The 20,031-nt window shown below is 37.4% G+C and overlaps 1 protein-coding gene across 5 annotated transcripts in view; it reads left to right on the top strand.

Annotated features, from left to right (window-relative positions):
* Positions 1–1,603: 1,603 nt before the first annotated feature.
* Positions 1,604–20,031, top strand: part of SLC25A26 (solute carrier family 25 member 26) — a 244,220-nt gene continuing 225,792 nt past the window's right edge. For 3 of the 5 annotated variants that reach the window (XR_013162646.1, XR_013162647.1, XM_077128765.1), the window contains exons 1-2: positions 1,604–2,005; positions 15,726–15,882. Coding sequence is in view for 2 of the 5 variants with exons in the window: in XM_077128765.1 (XP_076984880.1) it covers positions 1,619–2,005; positions 15,726–15,882 (544 nt within the window). In the remaining 3 variants the exon portion in view is untranslated. Of the gene's footprint in view, positions 2,006–3,304; positions 3,717–15,725; positions 15,883–20,031 lie in introns of those variants that run through there. The other 2 variants (XM_077128766.1, XM_077128767.1) reach the window with 2 other exon arrangements.

Below are 20,031 nucleotides of genomic sequence, written 5' to 3'. Positions count from 1 at the left end.
CTTTGAGTTAATGAAAAGATATCCTGGGTCTATTGGCTTGCTAAAGGTGGTGGAATGCAATACACCAGAAGTGGTATGGCTTTTAAAAAGGGAATTTATTCAGTTACAAGTTTACATTTATAAGGCCATAAAAATGTCCAAATTAAGGCATCCACAGAAAGATACCATGACTCAAGAAAGGCCAATGTCTGTCATATGGGAAGGCATGTGGCTGGCATCTGCTGGTTCTTGTTCCCAGTTTTGTTTCCAGCTCTGGATGCCAGGGGTTTCCTCTCTAAGCATCTGTGGGCCTTCACTTAGCTCCTTTGGGACACAACTCTGGGCTCTGGCTTGCTTAGCATCTCATGGGAAGGCTTATGGTGATGTCTGCTGGGGTCTGCATCTCCATTCTGGGCAGATGGAAAGCTTGGGCAAAATGAGAACTGTTGGAAGAATAGTCTGTCTGGCAGGGAGTAGTCCAGCCAGTGGGAAGAGTGACAGAAGACACCAGCTGAGAGATGTGTACTATGCTGAGGAGTTGGACTGTCTCCCATGGACAGGAAGAGGGAATAATTTTAAAGCTAGGAAGTGACATTGCCATTATCTTTAAAGAGCACTGCCTATGACCAAGAAGTGGGCTAGTAAATTGAATGCATTATGTCATTTAATCTGTAATAATACCAAATGAAGAGAGCACTGTCATACCCCCTTTACAGAGACGGAAACTCATTCTCAGTGAATTTATGCCCAAAGACATAAATTTAGGTGATAGCTCAAAATTTGAATCTCATCTAACCCTAAAGCTATGCATCAGTCCTAGATAATCTCATCCAAAAGAGAATATGGATTTTAGCAGTGGTGTGGAAGAAAGATTGAAGAAAAGCTTGACAAGGAGACTGATAAGAAGGCTGTTTCAAGGGTTTTGAGAAGAGATCATGAGGGCACTGAGTAAATTTTCTTTCCTGGCCCTGCTATGTAGCTTTGGGTTGGCTACTTAACTTTTTGAAGCATCAGGGATCCTCCTTTGTAAAATGAGGACTGTAGTGGTGCCTATTTCGTAGATTACTGTGAGGATTAAAGGAGAAAGTGTGTGTTAACCACCTAGCACTAACTCTGAGATGTAATTGACCCTTATTCTGGAAGTTGAGAAGGTATTGTCTAATAAATGTAAAACCACACCCATGTACAGTACGTACTAGGCTTTGGTGTATGCATACTGGTACAACAGATAACAAATGAGCAAGTAAATAATTTTAAGTGCAACAGCTGCCAAGAAGGCGAAATGGAGGATGTTATTTTTTTAGGTAGAATAAGGAAACTTTTGAAGTGTTTTACTGCTAATCTTTATTTAAAATTCTTATGATAATGAACAATTTTTGTTAAAAATTTTTAGATACTCAGCAGGCAGAGTTCTCGCCTGCCATGCCGGAGACCCGGGTTCGTCTCCCGGTGCCTGCAAATGCAAATGTAAAAAAAAAAAAAATTTACAGATAAAACCAAGATTAAATCATGCAGAAATAGATGATTTGGATTTTGACTGACGCGGAAAACTACAGGCCACGCCCCCTGAAACCGCCATGCCCCAGGACCCTCCTTCCACAATAGCCACTTCTCTTTTCAGCGTGCATTTCAGAATCACATGTGCCTCACAGCGGTTCTTCAGGCTTTCAGCCGGGCGTCTTTAGCTCGCGAGAGTTCTTTAGACAAGGTTGCTGGAAACCGATATAGAGAAGAGGCGCGGAGCTTGACTCCACCTCGACCGCCCCGGCACCGCCCTTCTCCCCGCAGTGCTTCCTGGTCCGGCTCCTTCGGCTCGCACGTGCAGTTGTTGTGCTTTACGTCACGTTGCCGCGGAAGTACAGACGCGTACGGGCTTGGGCGGGCTCCTGCAGATGCCCTCAGGGCCCGTCTTCAAGATGGCTGCGCCCAGCGCCAGTGCCCGAAACCTGGCTCTGCTCAGCCTCGGATTATAATTTTGACCCTGTCTATAGCCATGGATCGGCCGGGGTTCATGGCCTCGTTGGTGGTGAGTGTGGGACGGTGGGAGGCGCTGAGAGTGCCCATGTCGGCACTGGGGAGCTCTTGGGGGCTCCTCTGTGCGCGTACTTTCTTCCGGTCGTGCGAGCTGGACCGTCCTTGGGGTCACTAGCTACCAGTTCTGGGAGGGAGTACGGAGCTCCTAGCCCCCTTCGGGCACGTGTCAAAGCCAGGTGTTTTTTTTCCGGAACCGGGAGCTTTCCTTAAGGGTCGGAGGAGGACTTGACTCACTCCCTCTAATTCAACTCTCAGTTATAACCACACAACCACATTCTGCGGATTTAAAGAAAATATATAACTAAACAAAAGTACTCAATCAAATTGTTCACAGTCCCCTGTCCAAGACTTTTGTTATTTTGCTGTATCTCTTTTAAGTCTCGGAAAATGGCATATACATTCATTCATTCAGTACATAATTAAGCTGATTATTTGGCTCCAAGCACTCTTCCAGGCTTTGGAGGGAAATCGATGAGCATAAATAGACATAGTCCTAGCTGGCGCTCAGAAAGTCAGTAGTCAGGTTTGTACCTAGTTCCTTTAGAAAACCATGGGAATCAACACGGTTTACAACCACAAAAAACAAGAACAACCAAAATACTTTAACGAATATTTTGGAGCCTCTATTATGGTAGGTCTAATAGGGGATATAGTATTGAACAAAATAGTGATTGCCTACATTTTCAGTGTTACGAAGTGGGCAGAAGCAGACAAAAAAAGTTAAAAAGCCTCTCGTGGGGGTAAATGGAGATCTAGAGAAATTTATTCATTTAAATATCAGATTTTGGTGTTGTAGTTGTTGGAGATAATACGTGAACAAGATAACCTGTTCAGGTGGGTCAGGTGGCGAAAGAGAATGGTAAAATGGCTTTTAAAGTAATGGTAAAAAAAATAGTAAAAAAATAAAAGGGCTCCCAGCATGTTATGGGAGTATGTGGAAAGGGTGACTGTAGAGGGGTTAGGGAAGATTTCATAGAGAAACTGATATATAAATTAAGATTTTGTATAAGCTAGGATTTAGAGATACAAATAAATTCGTTGCTACTTTCAGAGAGCTTTCCTGTCTAGGTACTGAGACAACAATAGTAGTTTTGATAACTAACATTCCTTTGCCAGCAACTACGGTAACCTCTTTATGTACACTATCTGGTTGTATTCTCACAAACAATTCGAGTCGTATTCTAGTTTTCCAATTGAGAGAACTGGGATCTGGAGATGATAAATAACTTGTTGGAAATCACCCAAATGAGTAAGTGCTGGAACTTAGATTCCAACCCAGGTGTCCATGCTTTTAACTACTTTTTGATAGTATTGCTAATGTCAGCACCTGTTGCGGTTGCTAAAAACAGATGAGTACTAAAGTTGACAAAAGAAGATAGAGTACATACATATAATTGAAATATGCTACACATGCAGAAAAATATCCGCTCTTTTTATTTAATATAATTATAGATGGTAAAATTAGGATCAATGAGTGAAAGTTTTAAGGAATTTAGAACTTGTTTTAAGGAATTTAGAACTTACTTCTGCTAAAGGAATAACATTTTATCTGTCATGTATTCTGCCCACTGGGCACTGTGATACCCCTTGGAGACAGAGTGGCAAAAGAACCGAACCCCATCTTGATAGAGGGAGAAGAGGCCAACAAGTTGCATATAATAAGTGCTAAAAGGAAATGAACTAAGGGTGTGATGGAGAATAATGTAATATCATAGAACCTACTTTACATGGAGTGATTAAGAAAGGCCCTGAGGAGATGATATTTAATCTAAGACCTAAAAGATGGGAAAGGGCTTAACATTCTGAAAAGCAAAGGGAAAAGTTCAGCCAGAGAGAGCTAGTGAGAAGGCCATTAGGTGGAAGGAGCTTAGAATGTTCAAGTGGTGACTAAGGTCTAGTAGGTGAGGGTGGTATGGCAAGGGATGATACTGGAGAGGTAGGCAGAGCCAGCTGAGGTGGGCTTTGTGGCAAAGAATTTGAATTTTACTTGAAGTATAAGGGATGCCACTGGAAGGTTTTATATCATATTAGTCGAGCAATATAGGGAGTGATTTTTAGTGATTTTTTTAAAGGTTAGGAGTGTCTTTGAGGTAGGTTGAGCACATCTTAGGGCCATCTATTTTGCTTACTATGATATTAACAAAGGTTGAAACTTTGTAGGCACTATAAACTCAATTGTTGAATGAATGAAGGGCAGGCCTACATAGATGACTGCTGAAGTTGTGAGGCTCCAATTCTAAAGATTAAAGAAAATAATGTTAAACACGAAACACAGAGCCTGGCATGTAGCAGACACTGAAAATTTCCCTTCCTAAAAGTTCATGAGGAGGATTGAAGTTCTGTAATGTGTGATAAGGGGAGAGGCCTGGGATGATTTGTGAATTTTACATTATCAGTCAAGGTTAGTGTTGCTCTGGGATATTGAGTGGGCTATTCAGAAAGAAACCCTCAAAGAGTTCACTGATTAGTGTATGCTTTTAGGAAAGTTGTTTGGAACAAAGTGTTACTAACTTGTAAATGTTTATAACATTTAATTCAGTAAAAACAAAAAGGGAATGTTAGGTAAATGATGTTAGATCCATTTTATGGACTAGTCTGGGACCATTAAAAATAGTGTTTGTGAGATGTGTTTGCTCTTATTACGTGAAAATGCTTATGTCTTAAAATGAGGAAAAAATTACAAAATTGTACATATGTACATTTGTTCATGCCTAATTAAAACTATGTAAAAAATTATTTCATTCATAAAAGAAAGAGCTAGACTCCTGAATAACACTTAAATATTTTTGATGGTAGGGTTACATTTTCTTCTAATTTTATTTAATACACAGAAATACTTTAGATTTTTTTTAATAACACACCCTTCATCACATCTCTCTCCCTTGCTTCCTGAATGTTCTAATCCCTTCAGTACTATTTCATTGGCTTTGTACCTTATCGATTCTTCTAGCATGGTACTTGAAGAAATGAAACCAAAAACATCCCTGATGCAGTTGATTTTGATTCAGGCCTAGATTACAGGTGAAAGAACTTTGACAAGTATGGGTGCTATTCAGTGTGAAGTCCAGGTGGTTCTCATTTTGCATGGTAGTGTGGGACCATAGAAATGACTGTGCAAGTTGAGATCATGCCAGGCAATCTTAATCCATAGGAAAAATTATTTCATGACTGAACATTTTGACAAACATTAAGGACTCTCTTAGTATTGGTTGTAAGTGTATAGAGAAGTGAAAAAATAGTAAAGCTAATATTTATTTAATACACTATAATTTTAAAGCAGGAGGAACATTAAGAATTTTAGCCTTAGTAAAAGTCTCATTAGGAGTAGTTTGACATTAGAGCTAAAATCATAAAACTTTTAGAAGAAAATATAGGGAAATACCTTATAAATCTTGTGATAGAAGGTGGCTTCGTAGACCTTACACCTAAAAGCATGAGCAATGAGTAAAAAAATAAATAAATGGAATCTCCTCAAAATTAAGCACTTTTGTGCATCAAAGAACTTTGTCAAGAAAGTAAAAAGGCAGCCTACACAATGGGAGATAATATTTGGAAAACACATATCAGATAACAGTTTAATATTCAGAATATATAAAGAGATTCTGCAACTCAACAACAATGAGAAACGACCCAGTTAAAAAACGGACAAAAGACATGGACGCACACTTTACAGAAGAGAAAATACAAATGACTAAAAGGCATTGAAAAAATGCTCAATCTCACTGACTGTTAGAGAAATGCAAATCAAAACTGCAATGAGATAGCATCTCACACTTACTAGAATGGCCATTATCAAAAAAAAAAAAAAACAGAAAATGACAAGTGCTGGAGAGGATGTGGAGAAAGGTGCACTTATTCATTGTTGGTGGGAATGTCAAATGTTACAACTCTGTGAAAGGCAGTTTGTAGTTCCTCAGGAAGCTAAGTATAGAATTACCATATGATCCAGTAATCTTTTTACTAGGTCCAAATTTGGAGAAACTGAAGGTAAGGACACAAACGGACATTTGCACACTGATGCTAAGAAAGCCAAACAGCCCAAATGTCTATCACTTTTTATATGTCTTTTTATGTCTATGATATATCTTTTTATGTCTATGTCTTTTTACTCCTTGAAATTAAACACTTCTGTGCATCAAAGAACTTTGTCAAGAAAGTAAAAAGATAGCCTACACAATGGGAGACAATATTTGGAAGCGATATATCAGATAAAGGTCTAGTATTCAGAATAAGAGATTGTTCAACTCAACAACAGAAAGACAGCCAACCCAATTACAAAATGGGCAAAAGACTTGAACAGACCCTTCTCAGAGAGGAAATACAAATGGCAAAAGGCACATGAAAAGATGCTCAACTTCCCTGGCTATTAGGGAAATGCAAATCAAAACCACAATGAGATATCATCTCACACCCACCAGAATGGCCATTATCAATAAAACAGAAAACAACAAGTGCTGGAGAGGATGTGGAGAAAGAGGCACACTTATCCAATGTTGGTAGGAATGTCAAATGGAACAACTACTGTAGAAGGTAATTTGGTGGTTCCTCAGGAAGCTAAATATAAAATTGCCATATGATCCGGCAATACCATTGCTAGGTATCTACTCAGAGGACATGAGGCCAAGGACACAAATGGACATTTGCACACTAGTGTTTATAGCAGCATTATTTACAATTACTAAGAGATGGAAACAATCCAAATATCAACAGAAGAGTGGCTAAACAATCTGTAGTATTTACTTACGATGGATTATTATGCAGCTGTAAGACAGAATAAAGTCATGAAGCATATAACAATGTGAATGAACCCTGAGGACATTATGCTGAGTGATATTAGCTGGAAACAAAAGGACAAATACTGTATGGTCTCACTAATATGAACTGACATCAGTGAGTGAACTTGGAGCGTTAAAATTAAAAACACAGATTAGGAGGTGTGAGGGTAGTTCAGTGGTAGAATTCTTGCCTGCCATACGAGAGACCCGGGTTCGATTCCCAGCCCATGCACTTCCCAAACAAAGAAAGAAAATAACCAACAAAAACAAACAAAAAATTCAACAAATGGTGTTGCAATAACAGGTTACTCACATGGAAGAAGAATGAAATGTGACCCTGCCATACAGCATACAAAAAAAAAAAAAAAAACACACGCAAAAAACACACACACAGGTTATCCGGAGATAGAAAGAGAGTCGCTACTGGGCATTTGTGCTGAAGGAATACAGATTGTTCAACAGGACTGATTGTAAAAATTCAGAAATGAATACTGCAATACTACCTGATGGCAGTACAATAATATAAGTACAGTGAATGCAGCTGAATGTGAGTAAGGTTAAGGGCTTCTAAGGGCACGTATGAAACCAGGAGGAAAGATAGAGAATAAAGACTGAGACTGTATAACTTAGGGATGCCTAGGGTGGACAATGATGGTGATTAAATGTACAACTATAAAAGTGTTTTTGCATGAGGGACAACAAATGAATGTCAGCATTGCAAGATGTTGAAAATGGAATGGTATACAAGAGAAAATACAATTATTGCAAACTAGGGTCTGTAGTCAACAGTAACATAGTAAATGCTTCCATTGAATGTCTTTTATTGTTTTTTTGGAGGGGAGTTGCATGGTCTGGGAATTGAACCCTGGTCTCCTGCATGGCAGGCAAGAATTCTGCCACTGAGCTTACCCTTGCATTGCCCCTCCACTGAATTTTACAAAGGCAGTATACCAAAACTAAATGTATTAAGTGGGGGTGCGGAGGGTGGGGAGGGGTGGAGGAGTGGGGTGGGGTGTAGGATTCTTTGTGGAAGAAAAGAAATATATCGATTGTGGTGGTGAAGGCATGGCTATGTGATTATACAGGGAATCATTGATTGTTTTACTTAGGTTAGATTGTATGATGTGTCAATAAAATTGTTTAAAAGTGAAGAGAAAGATACAGTTGGTGGAGCAAATGTGGAGAGGGAGATGTACCTGTTCACTGTTGGTAGGGAAGTAGAGTGGTGCAGCCCCTCTGGAGGGCAGTGTGGTGGCTCCACAGGAGGTCATGGGTGGGGTTCCCATATGATCCTGCTACCCTGTTGCTAAGTTTATACTTGGAGGATCTTAGAGTAGGGCCGGGGATAGACATTTACACACTGATATTTATGGCATCAGTGTTGGCAATTTGCCATGGATGGAGGTGGCCCAAGAGTACAGCAACTGAGGAATGGAAGAGGAAATTGTGGTGTATATATGCAATGGACTATTGAGCGGCTGCAAGAAGGAATGAAATTATGAGGTATGCAACTAGGTGAATGAATCTTGAGGACAGTATGATTAATGAAATGTCAGAAACAAAAAGACAAATATTATCTTGCCTCACTCATATGGACTTACTAAATATACAGGCTTGGCAAATTGAAATTGAGAGCATAGGTTATCAGGTGAAAGCCTATTGTAAAGTTTCCTAGATTTTAAGCTCTTTGGCAGACACATCTATTCCAGAGTTGTAACTGTTATTTCTAAATCCTGAAATACTAAGCTATTTGTGTATCACCTGGACGTTGCTGGAGTTTTGGGTATTTGTGTGATACCTGAGACACAGAGTTAGAACTCTGAAGCTATGAGAGTCAGCATTACCCCATACAGCAACTGTTAAAATGTTGAAAAAGTGATCAGACTTCAACTAGAGATTTGAGCAAAGCTGATCCTGTTAGAATTAAGGTAAACCAGAATACTGGGTAAAGGATAACATATGGTCTGTATTTTAAAACTTCAATTTTTGTGTGAAACCAAAGGAAGAAATGTTTATTTGGTGCAAAATTTCTCTTTTTGGTAGCCCACTATCTAATTTAATTTGTATGGTCAGTTTATTTTGAACACCATAATTACATGGAATCTTGAATAGTGAGTAAGATTTTGTTGGTTTGTACAAGTTAGTATGATGCTCCACTACATCCCAGAGCAATTTGGGCAGAGAATAAAAAAGTATTTGCAAAGTCCCTTTAGGGGACTGGGGAGAAAGGAGGAAATATTCAGGAATTCCTGATATTCTTGAAGCAGTGGGGACAACCAGTTCAGTAGACTGAGCCCTCAGTCTTGGGCTCATTCTATGAAACTTACTTCTGCAAAAGAGAAGCTAACCCTACTGATAATTATGCCTAAGAGTCCACCCCCCCCCAACCTCTTTTGTAACTCAGCTGTGGCCTCTCTCTCTAAGCCAACTTGGCAGGTAAACTCACTGCCCTCCCAGCTACATGGGGCATGACTCCTAGGGTTGTAAATCTCCCTGGCAATGTGGGACAGGACTCCTGGGGATGAGTTGGGATCTGTCATCATGGGATTGAGAAAGCCTTCTTGACTAAAAGGAGAAAGAGAGAAATAAGACAAAATAAAGTTTCAGTGGCTGAGAGATTTCAAACAGAGTCAAGAGATTATTCTTATGTATTATGTAGATATCCCTAAAAAGGTGTATTTTGTAGATATCCCTAAAAAGGTGTATTTATGGTGTATTGGAGTGACTAGAGAGAAGTACCTGAAAATATTGAACTGTGTTCTAGTAGCCTTGATTCTTGAAGAAAACTGTATAACTAGATAGCTTTTATAGTGTGACTGTGTGATTATATGAATCTTGTATCTGCTGTTCCTTTTATCCAGGGTATGGAAGATGAGGGAAAAAAAAGGATAAAAATAAATAATAGGGAAGATAAAGGGCAGAAATTGGCTAGTGGTCAATGAGAGGTAGGAATAAGGAGTGGAGATGTTTGAGGTTTTTTTTTCTTTCTCTGAAGTGATGCAAATGTTCTAAAAATGATCATGGTAGAGAATATACGACTATGCAATGAGAAAATAAAGAATTGAAAATATTGCCTATACTGTATGGAGTCTAGTGGATATATTGTCACTAGAAAATAAATAACTTTGCATTGTCAAAAAAGACTATATCCTTTTGCAGGATATTATATTGTGATAGTTAGGTTAGGTGTCAACTTAGCCAAGTGATGGTGCCTAGTTCTGTTGTTATGGACTTCAGTCTTTAACATGTGAAATTCACCTATGGCTGATTACATCTGCATTTGGCTAAGGAAGTGTTTTCTGCAATATGTGATGTTTAATTTAATTAGCTGAATCTTAGAGAGGTCGGAGGAGAGCTCAATGCAGCACAGCCCAAGCAGCTCAGCATACCTCATCTCAGCACTCACAGTCAGCCCAGACGGTTGGAGATGCAGAAAAGAATCACCCTGGGGAAAGTTGTTGAAACTCATAAGCCGGGAGAGAAGACCAGCAGACATTGCCCTGTGCCTTCCTGTGTAAGAGAGAACCTCAGATGAAAGTAAGCTGCCTTTCCTTACTTTCCTCTGAAGAACTATAAGTTTTTAACGAAATAAATCCCCTTTTATTAAAAGCCAATCCATCTCTGGTGTGGTAGCTTTGGTAGACTAAAGCACATATAAAATGTAAAAAAAAAAAAAAAAGGAATCATACCCAGAGAGCCCTGTTTGTTGATCAGATGTGGCCTCTCTCTCTAAGCCAACTCAGCACATGAACTCACTGTTCACACCCCCCTCGCTCCCCCCCCCCCCAACATGGGACATGACTCTCAGGGGTGTAAATCTCCCTGGCAACATGGGACATGACTCCCAGGGTTGATTTGGGACCCAGCATTATGGGATTGAGAAAGCCTTCTTAAGCAAATTAGGATAGATATAAATGAAGCAAAATAAAATTTTAGTGGCTGAGAGATTTCAAATAGAATCAAAAGGTTATTGTCAAGTTCATTCTCATGCATTATGTAAGTATCCCTTTTTAGTTTTTTGTGTATTAGGATAGCTAGAAGGAAATACCTGAAACTGTTGAATTGTATACCATTAGCCTTGATTCTTTTTTAAAAAATATTTTTATTGATATCTTCATACACATATAGTCCATTCATAGTGTACAATCACTGGCTCGCATTATCATCACGCAGTTGTATATTCATCACTGTGATTATTTTTGGAACATTTGCATCACTCCAGAAAAAGAAAAAACTCATACATCCCATACTGCTTACCCCCTCTCTCTCATGCAGTTTTTTCTTACCCCTGATCACTCCCATATATTCGTTTATTTTTTATCCTTACTTTTTAAATCATCTGTCTATACCCTGGATAAAGGGAATGTCAACCATTAGGTTTTTACAGTCACATGGTTACATTGTGAAAGCTATGTAGTTATACAGTTCTCTTCAAGAATCAAGGCTGCTGAATACAGTTCAACAGTTTCAGATACTTTCCTCTAGCCACTTTAATATACCACAGACTAAAAAGGTGTGTGTATATATGTGTGTGTGTGTGTGTGTGTGTGTATATATATATATATTTTTTTTAATGATATATATATCATAAGAATAACCTCCAGGATAACCTCTCAACTCTGAAATCTCTCAGCCACTGAGACTCTATTTTGTCAGGTTTCTGTTTTCCCCTTTTTGGGGAATTAGAGAGGACATGTCTGAGCAGCAAAAGAGGTCCTCTAGGGTGACTCTTAGGCATAATTATCAGTAGGGTTAGCTTCTCCTTTGTAAGAATAAGTTTCATAGGGGTGAACCCCAAGATTGAAGGTTCAGGCTATTGAACTGCTTGTTTCCACTGCCTGTGAGAATATCAGGAATTCCCCAGGTGGGGAAGTTGAATATTTCCTCCTTTCTCCCCAGTTCCCCCAAGGGGACTTTGCAAATATTTTTTTATTCTCTGCACAGATTACTTTGGGATGTTTTGGGGGCATCATACTAACCTGTACAAGCCAGCAAGATCTCATTTCTATTCAAGATTTCATGTAATTATGATACTTGAATAAACTGACCATACAAGTTAAATTAGATAATGCACTACCCAAAATAGAAATTTTGCACCAAATAAACCTTTTTTCCTTTGGTCTCACACAGAAGTTGAAGTTTTGAAATAAAAGGATTAAAATCATCCTTTACCCAGTATTCTGATTTATCTTAGTTCTATCCAGATCAGCTTCATTCACATCTGTAGTTGAAATCTGATCACTTTTTCAACATTTTTAACAGTTGCTGTATGGGGTAATGCTGACTTTCATAGCTTCAGAGTTGTAACTCTGAGTCTCAGGTGTCACACAAGTATCTGAAGTTTCAGGGAATAACCAGGTTATATACAAATAGCTTAGTATCTCAGAATTTAAAAATAGCAGTTACAACACTGGAATAGGTGTGACTACTGTAAGAGTTTACAATCTGCGAGTCTTCACAGTAGGCCCCCGCCTGATAACCCATGCTCTCGACTTCAGTTCTGCGAGTTTGTATAATATAGGTAGTCCATTTCAGTGAGATAATATTTGTCTTTTTGTTTCTGACGTTTCTTTCAACATACTGTCCTCAAGGTCCATTCACCTAGTTGTATGCCTCACAATAGCCTTGATTCTTGAAGAAGATTGTATAAATAAATAGCTTTTACAGTGTGACTGTGTAATTGTGAAAATCTTGTGCCTGATGCTCCCTTTAGGTATGGACAAATGAGTACAAAAATAAGGACAATTAGATAAATAAATAATAGGGGTAAAGGGGTAAAAATAATTGGGTGAATTGCAATACTAGTGGTCCGTGAGAAGAAGGGCTAAGGGGTATTGATGTATGGGGTTTTTCTTTTTATTTCTTTTTCTGGAGTCATACGGATGTTCTAAAAATGATCAAGGTGATGAATATACAACTATGTGAAGATACTGTGAGCCATTGATTGTGTATTTTGGACGGATGGTATAGTGCATGAAGATACCTCAATAAAAATATTAAAAAAAAAGAGTAGTTTGAAGACTACTTGCCCTTTTTCTCATTGAATATCTTATGATGCTGAGCTAGCATCTTTTTTTATGCTTTGATGAATTATCATTACTGCTTTCTCAGTTTGGATCAGCTTCCAAGATTTTATCTTTTGTGCTTTCAAAGTCATGAAATAGCTCTGAGAGTTCCTTTAATATGCTGTTTTTTTTTTGTGGGCATCATTTCTACTGGGATATCTTCATTCTCTTTGCCATAACCACTTTCCTTATTTATGTTCGTAGGTTTGCCTTCAGTGTATTCCTCTGGTTGCATATCTGGAGTCTCTGGAACAAAAACTGTGTTACTATACTCATGGTCAGCTATTTCTTCTGTAACTCCTTTTGTGTTTGATTTGAATTTTACTTTCTGCACTTTGGCTTTTCATTTCTTTGCTGCCCTTTCATCTTTGTTGGCCAATTCCCTCTTTCACTGATCCATTTTTGTAAAATGGTATGTGAGCTTATTAGTGGGAGACAAGAAAGACAGGTACTGTATGATTTCTTTCTGTATGTGACCTGAGTAGCAGACATACTGTGGCCAATCACCAATACATTCTGAAAGAAATGCTGTGATTGGTCACTGATCATAATGTCCGTCTGTTATTTATGTAGTGATTTGCAGGCTGAAGAACTAACAGTGAACTTTATACTTTATGCAGTTACTCACAGCTTATATGCTGTGGTAACTGAAATTTGAACCATGTTGTTGGGGGAGGGGGACCTAGTGTTCTTGAATCTACCTATGGTAACTGAAATCATGCATGCTGGGTGCCGTGTACGACTGTCTTTCTCCAGCTTTAGTGAGGTGGTTCTGAAAAAGCTGTGTGGTAATGCCACCTGGAAAGCTTTTTCGTAATGCTCATGTGTCTTTTCATTGGACCTACCCTTCCGTTGAGAATCAGTGGCAGAAGCGACCCAGGGGAATGGTGTGGGTTAAGCTCCTAGTCCTTAGGTGAGATGAGAGAAATAGAAGAAAAGATAACAAGAATGAAATATTAGATGTAGTTTTAAGGAAGTTTTCAGCGTTTTCCCCCCAAATCTTTCTTTTCTGGAGGGTGGTCTCCTAGTCTTCAATCTGGAGTAAAGGAAACTTAGTATCTGATGATGAAGCATTATTTTCAAATCTTTAGGGTCTTGGGAATTATGTTCCATGTTTTCAAGATCGCTTTGTTTGACTTGTTTCTGTTTTGCATTTAAGTCAGTGAGCAAGTCTTTTGTTTGTGTTTGAGTTGAGCAAGAAATCACCTAGATACTAGTATATTCTGTATTTTAGGCTTTCATGGCAGGGGTATTTTTCTGAGACGTCATGTTAATGTTCCGGCTGGTTCTTCTTTGCTGTGGTTTAGGTCAATGGCTTATGAGTTTATTCAGTTAAATCAGACAGATGGTTTGATTTTGTCCTACAGATGAGCAGCAATGATTTTTTTTTCTGTTTGTTACATTTCTCATGCCAGCCTTTTTTTAATAATATTTTTTATTGATAAATGTTCACACGTATTCCATACATGGTGTACAATCAGTGGCTCACAATAGCATTAGTTATGTATTCATCACCATGATCGTTTTTTAGAACATTTGTATGACTCCAGAAACAGAAATAAAAAAGAAAAAAAAAGTCATACATCCCACCAGTATTTCCATCTACCCAATTTATTTTACCTTTTGTCCCTCCCTATTATTTATATATTCTTTATCCGTACTTTTTTACTTGCCAAAAGAGTGAAGCAACCTAAGTATCCATCAATTTCTGAATGGATAAACAACATGAGGCATATACATAAAATAGAATATTATTCAGCTGTAAAAAGAAATGAAGTTCTGATACATGCAACAACATGGAGCAATCTTGAAGACATCATGCTGAGTGAAATAAGACAGACACAAAAGAGCAGATACTATATTATCTCACTGATGGGAAATAATTATAGGAAGGAAATTCATAGTCAGAAGTTAGACTGAAGATTACCAGGGGATGAGGTGGGAGTAGAGAATGAGAAGTTAAGGTTTAAAATATACAGGGTTCCTAGTGGAACGATGGGAATCTTTTGGAAATGTATGTTGGTGATGGTAGCATAACACTGTGATTATAATTAACAGCACTGAATTATATATTTGAATGTGGTTGAAAGGGGAAATCTTAGGCCATATATATGTACTAAATAAAAATTGTAAAAAAAAAAACTCCACGGAACTGCACAACACAAGCAGTGAATCCCAAGTTAAACCATAGAATAAAGTTAATCATACAACTATAAAAACGTGCTTTCATCAGTTACAACAGATGTACCACACCAATGCAAGGTGTTAATAATAGGGTAGTTATATGTTTGTCCTGTAAACCCACAACTTCTCTAATAAGGAAAAAAATCTCAAAAACAATAGATAAAAATGTAACTTTTTTTTCTCACATGGAAAGATTGCTAATATAAATTGTTAAATAAAAATGTAAGGCACAGGGCAATACACAATTGTATACCACATTTTATTGTAATTTTTAAAAATATTTATATACGCTGTACAAACAAGTTCTTATGTCTAAAGAAACCCTAGAAGGATACAACAGTAAACTATTTATTGGGACCTAAGCATATGGGGAACAGGGATGGGCAGGAGACTGAACATTTTAGCTTTCTGTTTTTTTTTTTTTTCTTTCACTTTTTAAAGTCATGTGAATATATAAAAAATGAATTAAAAAATACTCAGGTTTAATATGGTAATGTTTATTTTCCCAGAAACTGTGGATTTAGAGTAGGTGGTCGTTTGACCAAAGCCAAAGTAGTGTATGACCTGAAAGGTATGAGAAATAGACTTTAAAGACTACCTTCTTCCTAGTCCCATCCCCAAATTGCGGAGGGCTTTTTTTACTGTAACCTTATTTTTCATTTTCTCTTTCTCCTTTTTTTTTTTTAAGGCTGGTGGTGTAGCAGGTGTCTCTGTTGACTTGATATTATTTCCTCTGGATACCATTAAAACAAGGCTACAGAGTCCCCAAGGATTTAATAAGGCTGGTGGTTTTCGTGGAATATATGCTGGTGTTCCTTCTGCTGCAATTGGATCCTTTCCTAATGGTAAAAATTATGTTGATATTCTCATTGCTGTAAACCCTTAATGGGATTTTTTTCTTCAGAATAGTGTGGGGTCTTATCTCACATAGAATTCCTTATGTGTTGTAGCTTATCTTCTCAATTTGTTTTCTATTCATTACCCCATGACTGGTGAATCAGCCAGTGCTGTAGATTCCATTCCAATATATTTGTAAATAGAAAAAATATGAATGATCTTTTAAAAATGTTTTCTTTTGCTGTTAAAATTTACAGTTAATAGAACTCTTAAAGTGTTATTGTGACACTGATTGTGATTCCTTAGAGCATTGGTTCTCAACCTTGCCTACATATTGGAATCTCTTGAGAAGCATTAAGAAATACTGATTTCCATGCCTCATCCCGGAAATTCTGATTAAAATAGTCTGGGCTTTGCCTTGTTTCAGGATTTCTAATAACTCCCCAGGAGATTCCAGTGTGATGCTGAATTTGATAACCACTGCCTTGGAGATCTTGTGGAGCACTTGAATCTAAAAGCCATTAAATCTTTCTATCTTAACTAAATTGATGTTAGATGATGCAAGCATTTTCCACTAACCTCCTGGATACTCGCATTCTGGTGTCTTGCTTTTGTTTAGGTTCTGACATGTCATTGTTTGACTTACGGCCCTCTTATTCTATAATCATTATGATCTGTTTCATTTAGGTTGTTGGTATACTGTTTTCAGATACTTATCTCATTTTAATTGTGTACTGATACTTCTAGCAGCATTCAAATGCAAGCTAAGCAACAATTAAAAAAAAAAAACACCACATGTGCGTGCAGAAGCAGCCATGGTTCCAGGAGATTCTTAAATTCTAGGGTTTGCTTTCTTTTTTTCACAGACTAATTGATGAGGAATTTTTTCTGTCACTTTTTTCTTGACACTTATGTCCATCTGTGAGTATAGCATTAATATAAAGATTTGTGGTGCAAAGAGAAAAATAGTGTTTGTCTCTCCCCCTCTCCTGTCCACCCCTCTCAGTCCTAGAACAACCAGCTGTTTTGATGTTATTCTTGAGTTTAATACTTTATTATTTGATAAAAGGTATTACTGAGCACTCACTCCATGCCAAGCATTGCTCTTAAGTATGGAACTGGGACTGTGGTTCTTAAATAAGTCCACATTACAATCACCTGATCATTTGAAGATCCGCGGATAGCTGGGTCCCACCCTTGGAGGTTGTGATTTATTTGGTCTCGGGTATGGCTTGTGCATTCTGGGTGATTTTCATATGCAAATACATTTGGGAACCTGTGAACTAGGGAATTGCAAAGGAGAATATCACTGTCTTTGGGTCACCAGTTTTTCTTGTGTTCTCTCATATTGAGTCATCATATTGTCCAGAGGAATTCTTTTGGTAGGTATGATAATTAGCTAACATCTATAGAGTACATGGCTATCATTAAGGTTACAAGACCACTTTAGATTCTAGCCAGTAGGAGTTTACATTCAGAATGTAGTTTGAATTTTTTTGTGTGAGAAAGTGATAGTCTTTTTTCTTGTGTTGCAGTTTTTTTTTTTTTTTTGCCATCCACAAAATTTCAGTGAATGGAAGGTGTTGGAGACTAAGCCAAAGTGCCCAGATCTCAGAAATGGCCTTAATTTTTGGCAAAATTTTGATAAATTGAACTTTTTATGTTGTACCTTTTTCTTTTTTCCTTCTTTTTCTTTTGGTTAAGCTTCCAGTTTGAGTACAGAAAACTTTCGTAATTATCATTGGCTGTAGACTTTTTTTGAGAACATATGCTGGGGTGAGAAGGATTGGGCAAGGAGGAGAGTGAAGATTGAAAGAGAAGAAAATTCAAGAGGCTTACTTCTAATTAGAAGGAAATATGGAAAAAACAGTTTAAAATTTTTTTTTTATTTATTTAGAGTTGGAAGAGACTATCAATATCAGATAGACTAACTCTCTCTGTCTTTTTTGTAATTTTTTCAGAGCCTCATCTGGGGCCTCCTTGTATGCCACGCAGTGGGGATTTGGGACTTTTATTTCTCAAGGACCTCATATATCAGAAAAGTAGCAATAAAGTCAGACTTGGTTGAGGTGGTTAATTGTTAAAACCTAAAAATGTTTAGCATTGTGTTTCTCCCTTCTCGTGTGAGGAGAGGGGGTAAATGTGTAGCATCTGAACTTGTAGGTGAAGACAATTAGAGATACATTCAGTGTATCTCTACCAAAGTAGGAAAAGCTTTATTAAGAATGGGAAATGGGAATAGGGACCCGAGTTAACTATATAAAATTGTTTGAATTGACAGTTTCTCAGCTGTGGACAATGTGCCTCCTGTTGAGCCAGGTGTATATTTGTTAGCAGCCTGAGGATTGTTTACAAACTTGACTTTATCTTTGGAGAACTGTTTTAACTGTCAAGCTGTATTCATGAGTGTTTCTGACTTTACTGTCACATATCCAAATTTTTCAAAAATAAATTTGTCATTTATCTTTCATGCCTTATCTTTTATAGAAGTGATAAACATCTTTTACTAAACAGTACATGGCAAGTCTTAAAACCCTTACGTGTGGCTAAGGTGAATTTGTAGTGATAGGGATAGCTTTTTAGAGTTTAGAGTTTCAGTTTTAATTAAATAGTTGATTATTTCCCTGATGTAAAAGGTGAGTTGAGGTAGTAAAAAGTAGCTACAATTGTTTTAAGTAGGAACAAAATATTATGGAATAGATATTTTATGTATTAAGGTATATGTTTGAAATTTTATCCTGTCTTTAAATTATGGTAACTAATTTGTTTTCTAACAACTATGTAATGATTTTTTTTAGGTTTTTAAAAAATTTTTTTAAAATTTATTTTATTTTATTTTTTTAAAAACCAAAAAACACCTAACAAACATAAACATTCCTATTTTGATCATTCCGTTCTACATATATAATCAGTAATTCACAATATCATCACATAGTTGCATATTCATCATCATGATCATTTCTTGGAACATTTGCATCTATTCAGAAAAAGAAATTAAACAAAAACAGAAAAAAAATTTATACATACCATACTCCTTACCCCTCCCTTTCGTTGATCACTAGCATTTCAAACTAAATTTATTTTGACATTTGTTCCCCCTATTATTTATTTTTATTCCATATGTTCTACTCATCTGTTGATAAGATAGATGAAAGGAGCATCAGAAACAAGGTTTTCGCAATCACACAGTCACATTGTGAAAGCTATATTATTATACAATCATCTTCAAGAAACATGGCTACTGGAACACAGCTCTACATTTTCAGGCAGTTCCCTCCAGCCTCTCCATTACATCTTGAATAACAAGGTGATATCTACTTAATGTGTAAGAATAACCTCCAGGATAACCTCTCCACTCTGTTTGGAATCTCAGCCATTGACACTTTGTCTCATTTCACTCTTCCCCCTTCTGGTTCAGAAGATTTTCTCAGTCCCTTGATGCTGAGTCTCAGCTCATTCTAGGATTTCTGTCCCACATTGCCAGGAAGGTCCACACCCTGGGAATCATGTCCCATGTGGGCGAGGGAGGGTGGTGAGTTTGCTTGTTGTGTTGGCTGGAGAGAGAGGCTACATATGAGCAAGAAAAGAGGTTCTCTTGGGGGTGAATCTTAGGCCTAATTTTAAGTAGGCTTGACCTGTCCTTTGTGGGGTTAAGTTTCATATGAACAAACCCAAGATTGGGGGCTCAGGCTATAGCTTTGATTGTCCACACTGCTTGTGAGAATATTAAGAATTCAACTTGGGGAAGTTGAATTTTCCTCTGTTCTCACCATTCCCCGAAGGGGACTTTGCAGATACGTTTTAACCACTGTTCAAATCACTCTGGGATTTATCAGGGCATCACTCTGGACAAAACAACAAAATCTCATGTCCTACTCAAGGTTCCATGTACTTTTTTTTTTTTATTAAAAAAAAATTAACTAACACAACGTTTAGAAATCATTCCATTCTACATATGCAATCAGTAATTCTTAATATCATCACATAGATGTATGATCATCATTTCTTAGTACATTTGCATCGATTTAGAAAAAGAAATAGCAAAACAACAGAAAAAGAAATAAAATAATATAGAGAAAAAAATAAAAATAAAAAATACAAAAAATGTATATAAAAAGCAAAACCAACCAACCAAACAAACAAAACTATAGCTCAGA

This window comes from Tamandua tetradactyla, chromosome 15 (assembly GCF_023851605.1).
Source record: "Tamandua tetradactyla isolate mTamTet1 chromosome 15, mTamTet1.pri, whole genome shotgun sequence".
In the NCBI taxonomy this organism is placed as follows: Eukaryota; Metazoa; Chordata; class Mammalia; order Pilosa; family Myrmecophagidae; genus Tamandua; species Tamandua tetradactyla.
The sequence above is the reverse complement of the archived record's forward strand: the minus strand, read 5'-3'. Positions and strand labels throughout refer to the sequence as shown.